The sequence below is a fragment of the Piliocolobus tephrosceles genome, chromosome 9 (assembly GCF_002776525.5).
Source record: "Piliocolobus tephrosceles isolate RC106 chromosome 9, ASM277652v3, whole genome shotgun sequence".
In the NCBI taxonomy this organism is placed as follows: Eukaryota; Metazoa; Chordata; class Mammalia; order Primates; family Cercopithecidae; genus Piliocolobus; species Piliocolobus tephrosceles.
Window position 1 is genome coordinate 67,747,745 of NC_045442.1, and position 20,221 is coordinate 67,767,965.

At 51.2% G+C, this 20,221-nt stretch overlaps 1 protein-coding gene and 1 long non-coding RNA gene across 2 annotated transcripts in view; one reads left to right on the forward strand and one right to left on the reverse strand.

The window, feature by feature from the left end:
* Positions 1–20,221, forward strand: part of LOC111537881 (cadherin-23-like) — a 252,292-nt gene that overhangs the window by 105,720 nt on the left and 126,351 nt on the right. Inside the window, exons 4-6 of the mRNA XM_023205000.2 lie at positions 8,101–8,243; positions 8,978–9,025; positions 9,145–9,237. Of these exons, the coding sequence (XP_023060768.1) occupies positions 8,101–8,243; positions 8,978–9,025; positions 9,145–9,237 (284 nt within the window). The remainder of the gene's footprint in view (positions 1–8,100; positions 8,244–8,977; positions 9,026–9,144; positions 9,238–20,221) is intronic.
* On the reverse strand, positions 6,180–9,946 carry LOC111537884. Its single transcript, XR_002730137.1, has 3 exons — positions 9,804–9,946; positions 7,934–8,029; positions 6,180–6,361 (listed from the first exon to the last, which is right to left on the reverse strand). It is a non-coding gene; the product is annotated as an uncharacterized LOC111537884 (long non-coding RNA).

Sequence of the window (20,221 nt, forward strand, 5' to 3'; positions counted from 1 at the left end):
CTCTCCTGACCAGGACCCTTGCTTACCTCTCTGCAAAATGAGAAGGGGGCTTTGTCTGTTTGGTTCTCACTTCAGTCATAACTAGTCCCTGTTTCTGAGCTAGCCTGGAGACGCCAAGGCTGGTTCTGTCTCTCTAACAACCCTGAGCCTGGCAGGGGCAGACTGCTGGGTTCTTGGCCTGTAGATGGGGAAAGACAGTAGATCACAGCTGGTGTGAAGTCGTTTTAGGTCACAGGTTGCAAAAGCCTTGCTTTCTTGTGCCTTTTAGGATTAATTATGGTGACTGCATGGAACCCTGTGTTGTGAAGGATTCTGACGTTGAATGCGATTCAATGGGAAAAGGTGCTGTGATTGATTAGTAAGGTCTGTGTGGGCAAGAGCTGGGACTGGCTAGCCCCCTGGCCCTAGAAGAGCAGTAGTTAACCATGAGGGATGGGGAAGACGAGAAGGAAGATTTGCCAAGCGTGTCCCAGAACATCAACTTCTACCTTCAAGGGGTAATGGCCTCTTGCCTGCTGTGCAGAGGTACAAACAATGAATCCATGCAGGTTCTTGATATGCTTTCGGGTGACAGCAGTGTGGAAGGCCGGGCCCAGGGGTGCAGAGGGAAATGTGCATGGCCAGAGAGGTTAAGGATGCATTGGGAAGCACTAGACATCATGGTAAGGAATTCGTTTTCATTCTCTGGGAACTAGGCAGGCGTTTGAGCAGAGTGTGGCACAATGGAAGGTGTGCTTTAAGGAGATGCTGCTGCAAGAAGGGAGCAGGGCATGTTCTCGCACTGCACCGCTTATTCACTCTCTCCGTGTTTTGGAAACAAATCTTGCTTTCATCCTTCTCTCATCTAGAGAAAATAAAAAGCCCTGCAGCCTGTGCTGCCCTGCCAGAGTTTCTGGCCCGCCCCTCATCTAGCAGGCACCGCTCTCCAGAAACCGTGTGACAACAATGCCCAATCCCAGCCCTTGCCCCTCAGTGCAAATAACAACAATAATAGTAATAACAGTCATCTCAGCGATCAGCATGGGCCCAGCGGGGCCCCAGGGGAAGCTGTGATTGTCCGCCCCTTGCCTGGAAGGCAGATGTGGACTGCTGCTGAGGGTCGAGGCCACGGTGGAGTATGTGCCACCAGCTTTGCAACTCCCAAGGGGCCTTAGCAGTCTGCTGGGCAGATTCCTACCTCCATCAGGGCACCTGGCCTCCCAGGTTGGGTACATCCTGGGACAGGGTACTCAGCTCTCAAGATGGGGTACGTAGCCCCCAGGATGGCGTACAGGGCTGGTTCCTCAGAGACTGGACCCCCTAGTCATTGCACAGCTGTGATTCCTGCCTGGGCCCAAAGCCAAACGCTACTGATTTGGGTGTTACTAGGTTTTGATCAGCTATCCTTTCCCCTGTCCATTTGTGCACACAATTAAGAATTAACTTGCTATACTCTCTCCTCCTGTCATGGCTCATAGACCTTCATGACTTTGGGGGGCTGTCTTTTCCTAACACCTCTGGGCAGTTGTTAGCAGGATTCATTTATTTACTAGTTACTAGTTACTGAGTGCCTCCAGGGCACCAATCCCTGTGTTAGGCTTAGGGATATGACAAGGAATACGTCAGGTCAGGCTGAATGTGCTGCGTGATGGGCAGGGGGTTGGGGTAGGTGGTCAGCAAGTCTAGTGAATAAGCAGATCCTTTCAGAGAGAGAGGATTGTGAAGACAATAACTTGGAGTCTTGGGACACTGAGTGACCAGGCGTCTCTTTAGCTGGACTCTGCTGATTGAGAATTTGAGGAAGGCTTCCCCAAGGTGCTAACTCACGACCTGAGAGGTGAATAATGAGGAAGCTGCTGTGGAGGTGGAGTGACCTAGGGTAGGAACCTTTCCAGCCAAAGGCACAATCAGGGCAAGGGTCCCGAGGCAGCCGCCGACTCGTCCTTTTCAGGAACAGAAAGAAGGCCTGTGGGGCCAAATGGGGCTCAGCTCAGTGAGGCTGTGAGATGTAGTGACAGATGTTATCTTGGGCCAGATCACTAGTGCCTTAGACATGGTCGATTTAAGGTTTTGGGTTTTTTAAATTTAATTATAGTAAAATACACGTAACATAAAATTTGCCATCTTAGCCATTTTTAAGTGTATAGTTTAGTAGTGTTAAGCACATTGGTACTGTTGCATAACCGACCTCCAGAACTCTTTTTCTGCTGAAAACTGAAACTGTAGCCAGTGAACAATAATTCTCCATTCTGCCCTTCCCGACCCCTGGCACCCACCATTCTACTTCCTGTCTCTGTGAATTGGATTACTCTAGGTACCTTATATCAGGGGGGTCATACCGTACTGTATTTGTCTTTCTGGGACTGGCTTATTTCACTGAGTGTAATGTCCTCAGGGTTTATCCATATGGTAGCATGTGTCAGAATTTCCTTTCTTTTTAAGGCTGAATAATATTCCATTGGCTGTATCTACCACGTTTTGGTTATCCATTCATCTGTGGACAGATACTTGGATTGTTTCCCCCTTCTTGGCTATTGCAAAGAATGCTGGCATGAACACATATGCACAGTGATTAAGTTCTCGAATGTTCCGCTTTCCACCCATGAGGTTAGGCTGGGCATGGTTTGGGTGGCACAGAGTGGAGGGGCTGGCCTAGCTGGATGCCCCTTCCCCGTGAGGGTAGGAGAGGCCAGGTGCATAGAATCCTCTGCTGCACTGATTGAGCCAGGAGCCCTAAGACTGGGCCTTTCAATCATCCTGGGACGGGTGGAGCTTTTCTCTGCATCTAAAATGGAAGCCATAAACCAGGCTGACTTACAGGCAGTACTTACTGGTCTGGTTGTTTATGGCCAGTGTTTTTTCCTGATTGGTTGATGTCTGTACTGTGCCTGTTGTTAAATATTTGAATATCATTCTGCTATAAACCAGCCACAGGACTTCTAACCTGGCTGTGTGAGTGTCTCCTACAGGGATAGTAGGGGCTGCTGTTGAAAAGTTTACACTCTGGTCTTCCCACTAGCCAACCCAGTCAAGAGGGCCTGAGAATTTGCATTATAAAGCTGTACAGTAGTTCCAATGCATGGTCTTAAACATGCATTGGAAATTTGGGCTCCCCCAGAAGTAGACCTTGTGATGAGGACTTAAGTGCAAGAAGCTTACTGGGGAGGAGGTTCCAGGAAACACAAGTAGGGAGTGAGGAAGTGAGACAGGAAGGGAAGGAAGCCATAAAGATGTGTTATTGTCAACCAAGTTGCCAGTGCAGAACACAGACCTCTGAGTTATGCCCTTGAGAGGTGCTGGAGCTGGGCTGTTTACCTACCTTATCCACAGAGCTCTGAAAATCCCACCAGAAAGGAAGGATTCCAAATTCTTGGAATTTTATCTAGAAAAGAAGACTAAGCAGCTTTTGTAAGTGAACTTTTAGGAGGGTTCTAACATGACGATGATAGCTAACATTTTTGAGCTCTAATCATGGTAGACAAGGTCATCCTTATCTATCATCTTCCACAATCACTCGGTGAGCTCTGCTACGGGGGCATCCATTCCCGGCACTTCCTGGCCGTGCTGTATTTAGGAGGAGCAGTCTCTGATGGCCAGAACTCCGGGTGAACACTCACAGGCGCTGGCAGTTAGAAGTCAGGCTGGTGTGTGTGGAAATGTGTGTGCTGAGGGATGGAGGGCAGGGTACCAATAGCATCTGTTGTGGGGACCCAGCCAGCTCCCATCTCTCTATCATAAGAGGGCGTTCCAGCCCCTGTGAATAGCAGGGTATCCTCCTTACCACTGAAAAAACACCAGGTCTCATCCATTGCTGATGAGAATGTAAAATAATACAGCCACCATGGAGAACACTTTGGCAGTTCCTCATTAATTTAAACATAGAATTACTATATGTTCCAGCAATTGTGCTCCTAAGTATACATCCAAAATAATTAAAAACAGATGTTCAAACAAAAACTTGTACATAAATGTTCATAGCGGCATTATTCCCAATAGCCAACAGCTGGGAACAACACAAATAGCTGTGAACTGATCAATAAATGAACAAAATGTGTTACATTCACACAATGGAATATTATTCAGCTGTTAAAAAGGAGTGAAGTACTGATACATGCTACAACGTGGATGAACCATGAAAACATTTGGCTAAGTGAAAGAGATCAGACACAAAAGGCCAGATATTGTGTTATTTCATTCATATAAAATCTCTAGGATAGTCAAATCCATAGAAACAGAAAGTGGATTCGTGGTTGCCAGGGGCTGGGGAAAGGAGTCATGGGGAGTGACTGGTTCGTGGGCATGAGGTTTCCTTTGGAGATGATGAAAATCTTGTGGAATTAGTGGTGATGGTTGCATAGCATCGTGAATGTACCAAATGCTACTGAATTGTGTATACTTTAAATGGTTGAAGTGGTAAATTTCATGTGATGTGTGTTTTGCCACAAATTTGTACAAAAGGAACTCCAGGTATTCTCCAGCCCTGAGATGCAAGGTATATTCTGTTTCTCAGGTGGGAAGCAAACCTGTGTGGCATGTGTACCCCAGGGTCCCCCAGCCAGAGATGATTCTCCTGCATGGCTCTCCTGCATGGCTAAGAGCACTGGGCTGGAGCTGAACCCCAGAGCTTGGCCTCACTCTTGTAGGAATAGGACAACCAGAGGTTGCTGGAAACCTCCCCTAGTGGAGAAACAAGCCCTGCTTCCTGGAGAAACCAGGGCTGGGCCCAGCTTCTGTAGAGAGGCAGAGCAGCACTGGGCGGGGGAGTATGTGCCCAGCTGGAAAATTGCGGCGCGTCTTGTCTTAAATATAATATTAAATCGGCACCTTTAATTAGTACACTTAGAAAAGGTCACTAGCAATTACCTGGGACACAAAGAAGGCATGAGCAGGCAAGAGCCCATGAGGAAGCTGAAAAGGACCATTTTGAGCAGCACATAATTGAGGGGAAAATGGATAAAAGTCCGGGAAATTACAGGGTGGGTGACAGCAGCTGATGGCCCCATCCCTGTCCTGCCCAGCGCCCCACTTCTTTGGAGGACCTGAGCGTCAGGCCTGAGAGAGTCATCTGGGATATTGGACCCAGTCATGCAACCTTGGCTGGAAGGCCAGGATGGTCTTCCCAGAATCCCCTTGCCCAGCTGGGAGCTTGGCCCCAGATCCCCCACCTGGGCTGGGCCCTGAGGTACAGCAGGTGAGGACTGCAGTCCAGGGGGCTGCAGGCTGCCATGGACTCATTGTTGCACCTGGACAAGTAAGGCACTTATGGGCCTCAGTTTCCCCATCTGGAATCTGCCCAAGCCTTTGGGAAGTAACTCAGTGTTTCTCAAACTTTGCCACTAGAGAATATCTGAGCAATGGAAAGGAAGTGTATACTCCTAGAAGTCAGGGGAGGCTAGAAACTCATTTATGGCTTTAGGTTATATCTTTACAAATAAATTAAACATAAATAAATTAGGCTGGGCATGGTGACTTGCACATGTAATCCCAGCACTTTGATAGGCCAAGGTGGGCAGATCACTTGAGGTCAGGAGTTCAATATCAGGCTGGCCAACATGGTGAAACCCTATCTCTACGAAAACTACAAAAAATCAGCTGGGCATGGTGGCAGATGCCTGTAATCCCAGCTACTGGGGAGGCCAAGGCAGGAGAATCACTTGAACCTGGGAGGTGGAGGTTGCAGTGAGCCGAGATCGTGCCACTTGCACTCCAGCCCGGGTGACAGAGCGAGACCTTGTCTCCAAAAAAAAATTAATTAATTAATCAGTCAAATGCTGCCCCCAGTGTCTTCCCATTTGTTTTAGTACAAAACACTTATTTGTCATCGGGCAATGCAAATGCTTTGGAAAGATGTGCTTGGTTTATCTATGGCTTTCACATACTTCCTCTTACACTATCTAGAAAGAGCAATGAACTGGGAATCTGGGAGTTTGGAAACCTGGGTTTGAATCCTGCCTTTGTGGCTCACCATTGTACTTTGGACAACTTGTTAAATGCCTTCAGCTTTTCCAACTCTGAAATGGGAGGGTTGGGCTCTGAAGATGTTCCACGATTTTACTCCTCCATCTCACCTTCTCCCATCACCTTGGATGCTGCCGTTTCCTACTATGCTGTTCTGCTGCCTGACCTTGGAGAAGCTGCTTCGCCTCTCTGAGCCTCAGCTTCCTAATCTGCAAAATGGGTAGAATAACAACTACCAAACGGACTTGCTGGGAGGATTTAATGAGAGAATCCACATGAATGGACCTTGTGTCTGGCATATCGTAAGGGCCCAGTGAATGCCCAGTGTCTTCATTTTCCAAATCTTGGGCTGTTAGGATCTGATAGATCATGTCCATGAAGTCCTGAATCTTCAGTTTACATATTGAGTGTTGAGATGTCTGTGCTGTGGAAACAAATGTAGACTCTGAGCCCCAGCTGCCTGGGATGTGGATTCCAGCTCTGCCATTTGCTGACCGTGAGGCCATGGTAATCACCTCATCACTCTTTGTTGCCTAATCCGTTAAATGGGGAGAATCGCATTATGGACTGAATTAGTGCGTGGAAATAGCTCAGCTTAGGCCTGGCTTATGATTTGGGCTCAAAAATGTTAGCTAGCATCATCATGTTAGAACTGTTCTAGAAGTTCTTTTCTAGATAAAATTCCAAGAATTTGGAAGCCTTTCTTTCTATCTAGCTTGATTTTCAGAGCTATCTGGTAAAGGTGAGTCAGAATTTGGGGCAGGTGGTGTCTGTCTTGTTTTATAGGGGAAACTGAAACCTGGAAATAAGTGATTTGCCTAAGGTCATGGCTCTGATCTGCTCACCCCTTTGAGAATCAGATGAAGACTATAGACACTGTCTTCGGAAAATGACGCACTGTACACTCATAACATTTTGTGTACCGTTCCAGTGAGTTTAAGGACCTCCTGAAGCTAAGGAGACCAACCATCCCAGTTTGCCTGGGGCTTCCTGGTTTTAGCACATGTGCTGGGAAATGCTTCCGTCCTGGGCAAAGCAGGGCAGTTGGTGACCCTACCTGAAAGTTACACAGGGGAGCTGTGAGCCCCAGGAGAAGATGCCCTTTTCTTCTTAGGGAGGGGATAGGCCAGGCATCCTGAAGCCTAGGTGCCCTCAGGCCAGGGCTTTGCTTTCTGGTAAGGGATGACAACTGCCTCTCAATCCCCTTCTTGAGGATGGGAACTAGACCTTGTCAGCTAGTTCTAGACTGGAGTTCCTTGAGGCTGAGCTACATCTTCTTGACCTCTGCATACTCTAGTGCTCATCATAAGGCCAGCACCTGGTCACTCTCGGATAAATGCCAAAAGATTTTGCAAAGTATTCTGAATTAGGAAAGGCACTTCCATTTGCAAAAGACGGAAGTCCAACTAAACTGACTTAGGCCAAAGAAAAGGTTGCAAGGGTGGTTATTAGCTCATATACCTGAAAAGTCCAGAGGGTGGAGCTAATATCAGGCACAGCTGGTGGCAGACCTCAGAAAACCATCAGGAATCTGTCTCTCCATACATCATCTGCCTCTGTTTTCCTCCTTGTGTGTTTCATTCTCAGGCTCTTCTTGTGTGGTGCCAAAGATGGCTGCCCACAGTGCCAATGAGCAACCCCCATGAAAGAGAGCTCCTCTCTCCCAGTAGTTCCAGCAAAAGTCCCAGGGCTGGCTTTGATTGGCTAGTTTGGGTCACATGCTCATCCCTGAACCAATCATCATGACCAGGGAAATGGCACACTCTGATTGGCTAGCACTGACTCATGTGCTCATCTTGGAACATAGGACTTGAAATATTGGGGGCCTGTCCTCATCTGAGCCATTTGGAGAAGGAGGTCTTCAAATTAAAATCAGAGAAAGTGGGGCAGGCTGAAGTCACAACTGTGTTTTACACACCCAGAACACGGTGAGTGATGGTCCCCTGATACCATCATGACGCACTGTGAAAAGTGGACCAGGGCAGAGGTGGAGTACCTGGGTCAGAGCCCACAGATGCGCTGGGGCCTTATGATGATCTGTGGCTTGCTGGAGAGTTGCTGAGTGGCCACTCCCTGCTGAGAGTTCAGCCACCTGGGCAAGGTAGGAAGGCATTAACCTGACCTCCCATATTTTCCCTCTGCTCTCTCTTTTGGCTACTCCAGGTTCTTCTGTGACCCAGTTGCTGGCCCGAGACATGGACAATGACCCCCTGGTGTTTGGCGTGTCTGGGGAGGAGGCCTCTCGCTTCTTTGCCGTGGAGCCTGACACCGGCGTGGTGTGGCTCCGGCAGCCACTGGACAGAGAGGTATGACTTGCTCATACCCCTGCCCCAGTTCTCTCCTGGGGACAGGAGGAGACTCTGGGGGAAGGATGGCCCACCATCTTTTGGAGTCTTCCTCTAAGACTCCATTCTGACGCCAAAGTGGCGTCTTTCTGCCTGAATGGTATTCCTCTTCAAGGGCCAATGCTGTTGTCTGGACTTAGGGTTGGCATGGGTAGTTAGAGGTGTCTCCAAGCAAGCAGCTACATTGGAGAGGCAAGAAGAACAGTGACCCTGGGTTCATCCCTTGTAGAATGGGGCTCCATGGAGGGTACAAGTCTACCCCTACCCCGAGTAAATATTCCCCCAATATCCAGAGAAGCAGGAATTGACGGCATGGTAGCCCTTAGCAAGTTAAGGTAAACGTGTGAACACATCCCCAACCCTTACCCTCTTCTTGTGTTTGAGGAAGGAACCATAGAGGTGTGTAGTGACTTGCTCAGTGTCACACAGCATCTTAGAGGCAGAGCCACGACTAGCACCCGGGATGCTTGACTTCTGTCTTTTATTGCTCTCTTAAACAAGGATCCATATTCCACACTGCTTCCCTAACCCAAAGGGCAATGCTAGTATTTTAGGGAAGCCTTTGGATGCCTGGTTCCAGGCAAGCTCCTAGGGCAATCCTGGAGCCCCTCCTGCCCCATTTAGGGCCCAGGACCCAGGACGCAGGACCTCAGCGCTGACTAACTTCCCCCCTCCCTCTCTCACTTTTCTTTCAGACCAAGTCGGAGTTCACCGTGGAGTTCTCTGTCAGCGACCACCAAGGGGTGAGTGTCCCCTGGGACCCTAAAGGCATGTTCCTGGGGGTCACAGGATTTCTGGGCCCCTAGGGTGGAAGAGGCCAGAGTCAGGTGGCAGTGCTAATTGCGTGCCTTTCTCTTGCCAGGTGATCACACGGAAGGTGAACATCCAGGTCGGGGATGTGAATGACAACGCACCCACATTTCACAATCAGCCCTACAGCGTCCGCATCCCTGAGGTAGGAGCCACCGGGGTCGCCCTTGGGGGTATCGAAGACCTGCTGCTCCCCAGACCACCAGGGTGTAGGTGAAGAGTCAGGTGGGGAGAGCAGCTCTGGCTCTTCTGCCCAGACCGCAGCCCAGGTGCCAACTCTGGGCAGGTTGGTGAACATGCTGGTACCCTGGGGATCGGAGCCCCGCCTGGGGTTGGGAAGAGCAGTTGGGTCAGTAGGTTGGCAGCCTCATGCTGGAGGCTGAGCCCCACACCTCCAACTGGAGTCAATGGTGGAACAAGAGTTGGGAGAAGCAGGTGTTGCACCCTCTTTCCTTCCACTCATATCCAAATATGGGCCTTGGGCAGGGTGGGTGGGCAGGCCTAACACCAGACCTTCCTGCTTTGGCCAGAATCAGGTCCCTCCAGGACTCAGGGAGCATACAGTTCTAGGAAGGGGCTTTCCCTAGCCCCACGCTCTCCACCATGGTCTCCCAGGCCCCTGTACTCTGTACTCTGAGTATGTTTGCATGAGTCCATGCGTGTAAAATCAAGCCATTGCTGGTAATTGAGAAGTACAAATTATTGCATTACAAACGGTTCGTTAATAAGCTGGCTGCCAGCTCCTGATGGCACCAGGGTTCCCACTGCTTGCGGCCCCTCGCCTGGGTGGCGGATGGCAGTCTTATGGTCTGGCAGTTAGTGATTCAAAGACTCTGAAGCGGGAGGGTAAAGGGCTTCTCACTGGGTGTCCCTAGGGCCTGCCCTTGAGGCTTTGGGCTGGGGGGTGGCAGTGAAGGGTTGGGATGGGAACAATGGGAGATAGAACCCTCTGGAAAGGCAGGTTGGCACCATGTCATTTGAGTTCTAGCCCCTTGGTCCAGTGAGTGATCAGGGAGTAAAAAGTCTTGAGAGAATATCATGATCAGTTCATGGATGAGACTGGGCATGGGAGAGTGACTTGCCCAAGGTCACACAGCTTTAACTTCGAGCCTCCTGGCTTCCAGGGCAGGCTTAGCCTGCCTCAAGGGTGACGAGATCTTGCTCATACACCCCACTCCCTGGCCTCTGTTCCTGAGCTGTGAGCCAAGGGTCCTATGCTGGCACCAGATGGAAGAGAGGACAGATGTGCAGGTGGGGATGCAGCGGAGACACCATGCCCTTCACCTGCCTGGGGCGGGAGAGAACTGGGGAGCCCGCAGTCCTAAACATGGGAGCACGGTGCCCTGAGCTGTGGCCAGTGTGCCCAGGGACTGCAGCTTGGCTCCTGCTCTCTCTCATTTAGAAGTCTCCCTAATTTAATTAAGGGTCTCTACGTGCCAGCCTGCACTCCGGGCCTGGGCTCAGAAACCAAGGGCATGGCTCAGAGTTAATGAGCCTTGGACCCATTGCTCAGCTGCCATCCTGGCAGGCATGGCTGCCCTCTGTCTTCCCTTTCATAGGGCAGCAGGGAGCCGCACTGGCAAGGGGACGAGGGGTCACATCCCTCCTCTCCCGCCCTTGGGCTGCGGGCCAGCCTTTTTCTCTCTCCTGCTTCAGGAGATGTGACTTCCAACAGTCGGCCCTATTGGAATCCCCTGGGATTCTCCAAAGGCCTGTGCCTCCAAGGAGAGAGTCTCTTCAGTCATTCAATCATTTATTTAACAAATATTTATTGAATGTCTGCTGTGGGCTTGGCTCTGAGCCAGGCTGTCATTGTGCAGAGACCTAGGAGGCCGCAGGAATGTCGAATGACAGGAGTTAGAACTAGAGGCAGGAGACCCTGGGTCCAGCCCCTGCTCTGTTCCCAGCTTGCTGGGTATGTTTGGGCATGTCACTTCACCTCTCTGTGCCACGGCCCTCCTTATCTAATGAGAACAAAGGGCAGGTGGATACAGTGGCCTGCCTGATACCCATCTGACAAGGAGAGGGCAGGCTGAGAGGGGCCAGCTGCGAAGGACACACCGTCCTTGGAGGAAGGCCCATGTGGTTTATTTGCTCATGTGTAAACATCCCCGGTTGCTTTAGTGGCCTGATACTCAATGCCCTGCTTGGGGCTGCTCAGTGTGGCCAGTGGGGATGTGGTATCAGCTGGACGGAAGCCTGGCCACTCCTGATCTGAGGCATCTTGGCATGGACCAGCCCTGGCCTGGTGTGGTCACCTGAGCTGGAACCTAGCTGCCTGGCTCTGACCGCAGCTGGAGTACCAGCCCAGAGTCTACTGGCCCCTGGCCCGGAAATGAGCCCAGGATTTCCTGCCTGCATTCAGGTCACCCTGGAAACCCCAGGCCCCTGCTCTTTAGGGTGTGATTCAGCAGCAAAGGACCCTGCAGATGTGAACAGGGTGAGGATGCAAGCCAGAGAAATGGGGTAGGGGAGCACTGCAGACCCTGTTAGGCGTGAATGCCAGGGTCTGCCAAGGTGATCAGAGAAATCTCAGCAGGCTTCCTGGAGGAGGTGGGTTTCCAGCAGAGTCTGGCTGAGGTAAGCAGTGGTTGCTCTTGTGCTGTTTTGTAGGAAGAGAGAAACTGGAGTCAGGACACCTGGGTTCTAGTCTGCTGGCTTCAGGCCCTATAGCTTTCAAACTAGGGAGTTGAACCCAGCCCCTTCCAGGGCTGACATCACATGATCAGAGGACGAAACCCAGCAGGAGAAGCTCCTTCCCATCCTTCAGCACCTTATTGTTCTTCGAAGGATGGCGGAGAAGCTCTGGTGGCCGCCTCCATCCATTCAATTCCTCTCTTGGCCATCTCAGCCATCTAGGGCCCTAATAATGATGGAGACTATTGTGTGCAGAACCCAGGGATTGGCACAGGGAGTAAGGTACAGGGTGGCAAATCCAGCTCTATCTAAGGAAGAGCTTCCTAATAATGAGACTGCCCACACACACCCATGCACACACAGTCTGTGCCCCTGCCTTGCTGAGAATGTGTTGAGCTCCCCATCCCTGGAGTTACGCAAGCAGAAGTAGGAGGACCACTTCTCTCCAGCCATCTAGCACTGCGTGTTGGGGAAGTGATGAATCAGAGGGTACCAAACATGCCCCAGCAGAATTTCCCAGGGGACTGGTTAGGAAGCATATTCCCGCCCCCTGCAATTGTGAATCAGTGGGCTGGGGAGAGATAGCCCAGGAAGCTGCATTTTTAACAAATTCTTCTGGTAATGGTGAGAACAGCCAGGTCTGGGGAGCCTTGGAGGATCCCACTAGAGGTTTTCTGAGAGGTGCTGAGGGCAGCCCATCTTGGCTGTGAACTTTCAACCCCTCCATGGCTGCCTGGAGACATGGCCCACCTGGACCCAAGTCCTCAGGCCAGGAACAGCAGGGAATGGGAGGCACTTCAAGACCAGGCATTGCCCCGCTGCCTGCCTCTCCTGGGCCCCCACTCCCTCTGAAAGCTTCTGCCGGGTCCAGCCCCCAGCTCAGGAGAAGCCGGGCAGGTGTGTGTTTGGGTTTGTTTGCTCTGGTTCCCCTCCTGCCCACCCCACTCCCCTCACTAAGCTGTTCTCCATGTAATTATCCATTTTATCAGGGTGAAAGGCCCGGCAATTCACTTGTTGAAGTCCTAACGAGGTAGCGTAGATGCTTTCAAGTCCGTAAAGAAAAGGGAAATCCTGCTAGAATTGGCAACTTAATTCACCAAGCCAGCCTCGACAGACCTCATTAAGTCCCCATGTATTCATTTCAAGCTAATGGCTGTCATGCTGACTGCTGTTTGATTTGCTGTAATAGACTTTTATGGCGTTCCAATTTGCTCAAACGTGTTTGCCTGTGTCTGTGCCCAGCGGTGCTGCTTCAGTACCTCCGTTAGGGGCGCGTGCCTGCCTCACTGACCTTCAGCACTGCCCCCTCCCTGATCCTCCCAGGGCCACCCCCTCAGCCTCCAGGGTGCCCCAGGGAGGTGACCCTGGTGCTGGGGTGTTTAGGCAGGAAGATGGATGTGAGGTTAGAAGTCAGGTGGTGCCAGGTGACTCACTGGGTCGGGGAATCTGGAAGACCTGCTGGAGTCTCAGAGATGGCTGTGTCCTTGAAGTTCTGACAAGTTCAGCCTCCTTAGCTGGGCAGTCTAGGCCTTTATCCATCTAGCATCAACCTACCTTTCCCAACTTATTTTTCAGTATTCTCTTCTGCTATTCCTTCATATGAACTCTCCTGTCAGCCATAGAGCCAATTCAATGGCAATGGATACATGTCTGTTTCTCTCTCTCGCTCTCTCTCTGACACACACACACACGCACACACACACACACACACACACACACACACACATTGTAGTTTTCTAACTAGTACTGGAGTTCAGCCTAACTCAACTCTGCCTGTCCTTCAAAGCCCACATCTCACCTACCATGCTCGGATCTGACCTTCTTTTTTTTTTAATGAACACAACAAACATTTGTTGAACAGCTATAGGATCAGGGATTCTGAGCTGACTTGGGCATGCAGGGTAGGAAAAAGATGCTACCATTTGCCAGCCATGTGACTTTAGACAAGTGACTTAACCTCTCTGGATTTCAGCTTTCTTATCTGTAAGATGAGCAGCAATATCTGTCTTGCAGGATTGCTATGAGAGAATGTAGCTAGGAAAAGTCCTTAGTATAGCCTGTGGCTCATAGTATATTCAATAAAAGGCTGGTGATTAAGACCAAGGTCTTTGTCCTTGGTGAAGGCAATTTTACTAAGAGAAAGACAAGTAAGTGAATGTCTAACTACATCTAAATGTATTAAATGCCATGGTAGCTTTGTATGTGCACAGTGTATTGTGAACAGCGTGGTCTGTACATGGGGGCTATTTGTTTGGGGCCTTAGAGGCTGAGTAGGAGTTTGTTAGAGAAAGAGACTATGGTGTCTATGAATATCATTCACTTTCTGGGATCCTATAGCTTATTTTCATATATTGGAATTCCCCAGAGGATAGTCATCTCTGATTTATGATTAGAGACACTGCTGAGGAGGGACAGTGGCTAGGTGGGTGTGTGTCCTTTGCAGGTCTCCACTGTTACCTCACGGAAATAAAGCCGGGCTGGAAGTGAGCCTCTGGGTCCCTGCCCAGGTCTCTGTGACAGGTGCTGCACAGATCCTTGTCCGATGGCCTCAGGTGACCAGCTTGAGGCAGGGATGAGGCTACTGTGGGGAAGGGCTAGAGCTGGGGTGAGATCCTGGGAGCCTGAGAGATGGAGGGTCCTCGCCTGAGCCTCAGTGCTGGCTGGGATCAGGGTCAGAGCCAAAGCCATGCCTGCTGGCCCTGGGCCCCACTAACCTGAACCACCTCTCAATGTCCCTTAACAAGGATGAAAGCTGCTCATTCCCTGTACCTCCTTACTCTAGAGATGGGAAGGTGGAGAGAAGGGTATCCCTGGATGCCATTTGTCAATGAGATCAAATACATAATTTATTTCTCTAGTGACGGTAATAATAAATTTATTGTTGTTGTTGGTTTCCTGTGCGCCCAACACTGTTTTCTGCATGGGATCTCAGGGAGCCCTCACAACCACCTCCTGGGGCAGCCGCTCCTGTCATTCCCATCCTACTGAGACAGACACTGAAGTAGGACAGTTACATGGCATGCCCAAAGCTAGTCAAGGGATGGAGCCAGGATTAGGAGGCAGGCCTGGGGTGGCACGACTTTTTGACAAGTAGCTTCACTTCTACCTGCAAAGTAGAAATAATTATACCTGCCTTGCAAACATCACAGTGAGGATTAAAGTAAATGAGATCACTCACATAGAGTGCTCAGCCCAGGCCCAGGATAAGTGCGTGCTCAGGAAATGGTTGTGGCTGTTGTTTGCATGTCCATCTCTCCCACCAGACTAAGCAAAGACTGAGCTTGGTCATCTGTGCATCCTCAGCACCCTGCCCTGGGCCTGGCATATGGACCGTGCTCGGTGTCTTGAGTGAATGGAATTCACAAATGCAGACAGCCATGCGGCAACCTCTGCCTCTTGGGTGGTGTGAGGACAAAAGGAGCATTTACATGAAGTGCTTTGCCTTGGCCAGCTGGTCTACCAAGGTGAGGGCTTCCTTATTGTGCATGGGCCAGGGCTGGGTGAAGAGCAGTGAGGCCTGGCACTGAGCGGGCAAGGGCACTTTCGCATGTGCCCTGCACCCCACTTTCCTCCCAGGCACTGAAAGCATCCTTGCTCTCTGCTGGTGCCCACTGGTTCCTGGATCTCAGCCCTGTCATCCTGTGTGCTTTGGCATGTGAGGAGCCCTGGAGTGGTGGCCAGACAGGGCCCAGAGCGTGCAGAGTTGGATTTGGTCTAAGAGGCCAACTTATTAGCACCCACCGCAGCCAGCAGCAGTGCCCCAGCTACCTTCCCGCATGGCGTGCCTGTCAGATGCTGAATGATTTATAAACTGCATCCTCAGGTTGCAGCAAGAGGCTGGCAGGGGAGGTTCGAGGGGGCTCCCGCTGGCTTGTGCCTGCCGTGGCCCCCGAGGTGACAGCTCCACTCATGAGCGTGTCATCTCCCACGCTAGGAGAGACAGCCCCTCGACAGGCCATATTAATTTATACCTTGGGGCCACGGGCCTTGGCGGCCCCTCTGCATCTATAACCATGCACCTATTGATCTGGGAGAGGGAGACCAATAAATCATCGCAGGGGCTCTGGACTCCTGCAGGCCACAGCCAGAGTGGGTTTTTCTGGCTGAGTGGCAGCCCCAGACGATGTCTCTATGGCCCTTGGCAACCACCCTGAGGTGCCTGCCCCTTCCCTGGTCTGTCCCCTCTGTCAGCACAGTGACCCATGCCTGGAGCCCTGCTCTCTCACAGCAGACAGATGCCATCGCCTGCGGCAGCCAGGATAGCAAGCTCTGGGCTTGTAGTGGTGAATCGACATATGCTTGTGGGCAGAGCAGCAGGGCTTCCTACACAGTTCTAAGGGGTGTGTGTATATATGTTTGTGTTCTTATTTAAATAATATCTTCTGTATATCCCAGTGTTTTCATTATCTTTCATTTGTCCTCATGACAACTCTGTAAGTTAGGGGGGAATTATTCTTTCCACCTTATAGATGAGAGAAACTGAGGCCAAGACCAATTCACTGACTTCTCCAAGTCCCCCAGAATCAGATAGGCCTGCAACATCTTCCATCCTGTGTCCTGCCTCCCAGAGGGTCTTTTGAACTCATTCTCACCTTCCAGCATCTTTGCATGTATTGTTTTGCAATTTGCCATGGCCCGCTTTTGATTTGCCATAAGTTGCAGGGGTCAGGCCCTGATCCATCCCTGGCTGGGGGAAGCGACAGGGAACTCTGGGCCTCTTGCGCAGGCTCAGGGGGTCCAGTGGAGAAACTGCGCTCAGAGCCCACTGCTGGCTCTGTGCAGTGAGGACCATCCCTGCTGGGCATCACCTTGTAGCTCAGGACCCAGCCATGGTCATAGTGACACCCCTTCCTAGTGGCCTGCAGTTAGTGCGCCTCAGAGCCACCTCCGTGATTTCAGTCATCAACTGTGCACGCAGCATTGTTTGTGAGAAGCAGGGGATGACCCCCTTCCCCTGCCCACACACACGCAGGCTAAATGCCAGCCTGCTCCCCTTGCCTGCAGGGAAGATTCAACATTTTCTGCCACCTCCTTCTGGTTCTTAGGTGCCAAGGAGGGAGTCAATGGAGTCCCACAAAACCAGGGCCCCGAGCTCAGCCCAGCCACACACTCGGAGGCTGCTTGCTTCCTCCTCCACACAGTGGGGTGAAGCCAAGGACCCCTGGTCCCTCATGTCCCCTGTAACACCACCTGCTTCCATGCCCGTTGGGGGCGTGGTCAAGGCTGTGGGCATCTTCCAACACCCTCAGCACTAGGAAAGAGGACAGCACGGGAGCAGGAGATAGAGGCAGCCCAGCTGTAATTAAAATTATTATTTTGTTTTAATGGTAATAATGTTCTTCATTACATCGGTTTCCTCGCCGATTCTAGCTGGGAGTCTTTGGGGGCCCATATAATTCTATTGCAATGATGTGGGACCCTCTGCTATGAATACGAAGCAGGCGGACTGTGCGGAGCCCAGCTCTCAAGCATTAGGGATTCTATTGCACTCACCGGGACACCTTTTATTGTGCCCCCCGCCCTTTAAATAAGGAACCTCTAAATGGAAGGAGATGATAGCTGCCTGCTAGTTCTGCTGCAGTGCTGGGCTGTCAGCCTCGCACACCAAGTCCATCTGCCGTCTTTCAGCTCCTTTCTTTAAAATGGTCTCATTGCCCCCGTGGTAGAGCCTGTTGGAGGGAGGGTATAGGGTCTTCTGCCTGTATGCCTTTTCCTCCAGGAAGTGGGGCGCCCCAAGTGGGGGGCAAACTTAGGAAACCAAGGGTCTGGAAAGGCCCCACCTATGGTCAAGGGCAGCTTTGTATTGTGAGAACCTGTGTTCATCTGTGACATGGGGACCAGACTTCTACTGCATTGTGATGGGGCTATGCACATGTGAGCTCTAACTGCATACTGGGAGGCCATAAGCAAGGTATTAGCCTCTCTGAGCCTCAGTTTTTTCATCTGTAAAATAGGGATACACTGAGTTGTAAAAGTTTAATGAGAGCACGTGTATGAAGCACCGCACACATAGGTTGTACTTGGTAGTTGACGGGTATTACCTTTTTCTCTTTTTTTTTTTTTTTTTTTGAGACAGGGTCTCACTCTGTCACCCAGGCTGGAGTGCAGTGGCATGGCGCGATCACAGCTCACTGCAGCCTCAACCTCCTGGGTTCAAGTGATCCTCCCACATCAGCCTCCTGAGTAGCTGTGACTACAGGCACGTACCAACATGCCTAGCTAATTTTTGTATTTTTTTGTAGAGACAGGGTCTCACCATGCTGCCCAAGCTGGCCTCAAACTCCTGGGTCCAAGCAGCCTGCCTGCTGCGGCTTCCTAAAGTGCTGGGATCATGGGCATGAGCCCTCTCTCCTGGCCTGAAGAATATTACCATTGTTATGAAAAGCTCTGAGAACTTCAGGAAAGTTGCCTGAAAGCCCGAGGAGCTCGACAGATGGACTCATCCCCGTAGACTGACTGGCTGAAGTCAGGGCATTGGTGGTCAGGAAACTGACATTCCAGTGGCAGTCAGGAAATGTGTGGGAAACATAAAACAAAGACATGGCAAGGGAAAAATTGAGAGTCATCAAGAAACAGCTGGTAATAGGCCTAGAGTGTTCCATGTAGACTCTGTGAAAACAGCACAGGGTGACCCTGGAGGTGACTTAATCTAGCCGCACACTCTGTGGGCAAGCAACACACTGAGTAAGGGCGAAGGATCTGCCCAGGGTCACCCCGCAATTAGTGGCAAAGCACAGGCCATGAAAGGTGGCGAGGGAAGATTCTCAGGAACTGGCTTCCAGAACCTATGAAACGGAGCCCAGCCCTGGGCCAGAGGCACAGCACTGCTTTCCCAAGTAAGGCCTGAGTGTCCAGAGCAGGGCTGGGATGAGGGTGCTCCCCTCTGGGCAGCTCTCCAAACCCCATGAGCAGGGGGCCTGGACTGCCTTCTTGATGCAGGTCACAGGTGTCCACAGGTGTCTGATCGGCCACCAGCATGCTGCTATTGTTCTTCCTGTTTCTGGGGGCTCTAGGGTTTTTATCTTGGTCCCTTCACTTATCCTAACAAGTTCAGGTATTGTCCGAACAGCCTGGGGACAGGCCTGGCAGCCCCTGTGACATGGAGGCCCACCACACAATAGGCTTGTTTTGATGGGTGTGCAGGCTGCCTGACCCACCTTGTTTTCTACCAGGAGGGGGAAAATGAGAGAGTGCAAGCTTTGAGTTGGTGGAATTATTATAATTTCTCTGATTCCTTAGCAGCCTTTAATTACTTAGCAACTTTGTGGTGTTGGTTGGAAGCTGTGAGGGCTGGGCTCTCCCTCTTTATAATAACCTTAAGTGGAAGCCGCCTGTCCATCTATTAAAAAGCCTGCTCTTCTCTCCAGATGAGATAATGCCACCAAGAGATGTCACCCAGGGCGTAATCACTAGATACAATGTAATCATCCCTACTCACTGTCTTCATCATCGATCAGCCAGCCCACCTCCCAGGCACAGGGCACTGCCAGCCCCAGAGAGCCCAATGCCCACTCACGTCCTTGCCGCAGAGGCTCAGGGTGGTCCCCTCTCCCAATCCTGCTCCCGAGAGAGGGAAATGGTGTGGGAGGCCTTTTGCCACTGACCCCTTCCGATCCCTGCACCTCCCAGTCTGAGCCCACGCCTCCCACCATTGCCGACACAAACCCTCCATTTCAGAAATCCATCCCATCCGTGTGAGGCTTTGAGTCCCTGGCGTTCCTGTCATTCCTATCCTCAGTACCAGGTGATCACTTTCCTGCCAGCCAGCCTTTGTTCCTGCTGCGCCCTCCCATGAAACGCTGCCATCCAAGCCCACAGCACCATCTTCCTTCCTGCCATGAGCCAAGCCCAACACTTGCTTCCTCAGAGCCATCCCGTGGGAGAGAGGGGGAGGTTGGTCCTTTATCCCCATTTTACAGAAAAGCAAGCCAAGTGCTAGAGATGTCAGAGCACATATCCCCTTCAGAAGCCGCTGCTGAGCGCTGGCCCCAGGCTCTTCACTTAGTCTTCTCTCCTCTGGATTTGGAGGCGTAAGTCTCTGCTCCTTGTACCCACCCATCTGAGCTTCTAAACCCCCTCCCAGGTGGGCCCTCTGCTTCTTGACCTTGGCCCAGCCTTTCCTTCCTGGGGTGGCCCCTGGCCCCCCACCTGCAGACAGCAGAGGTCGTCTGCCTGTGCACAGTAAGACAGGTGCAGCTCAGCCGGGAGTCTTGGGTGAGTCACTTCACTTCCAGGGCTCGGCCGCTCCTCTGGAAATGGGACTGCTCGACCTGGGCCTGTCCACTCCATGCTGTCTGGAGCCTCGTGCCAGTGGCATGAATTAATTCCTGGAGTATTTTTTTCTGGCGGGTCCCCACAAGCTTACACAGGTTTTGTTTTGTCTTATTTTTTGAAGAAATGTATTACTTAAGCTTACATATGGAGAAGCGAGCACTCATAAATATTCAGCTTTATGAGTGATTGCAAAGTGAATGCATTTGTGTAACTGCACC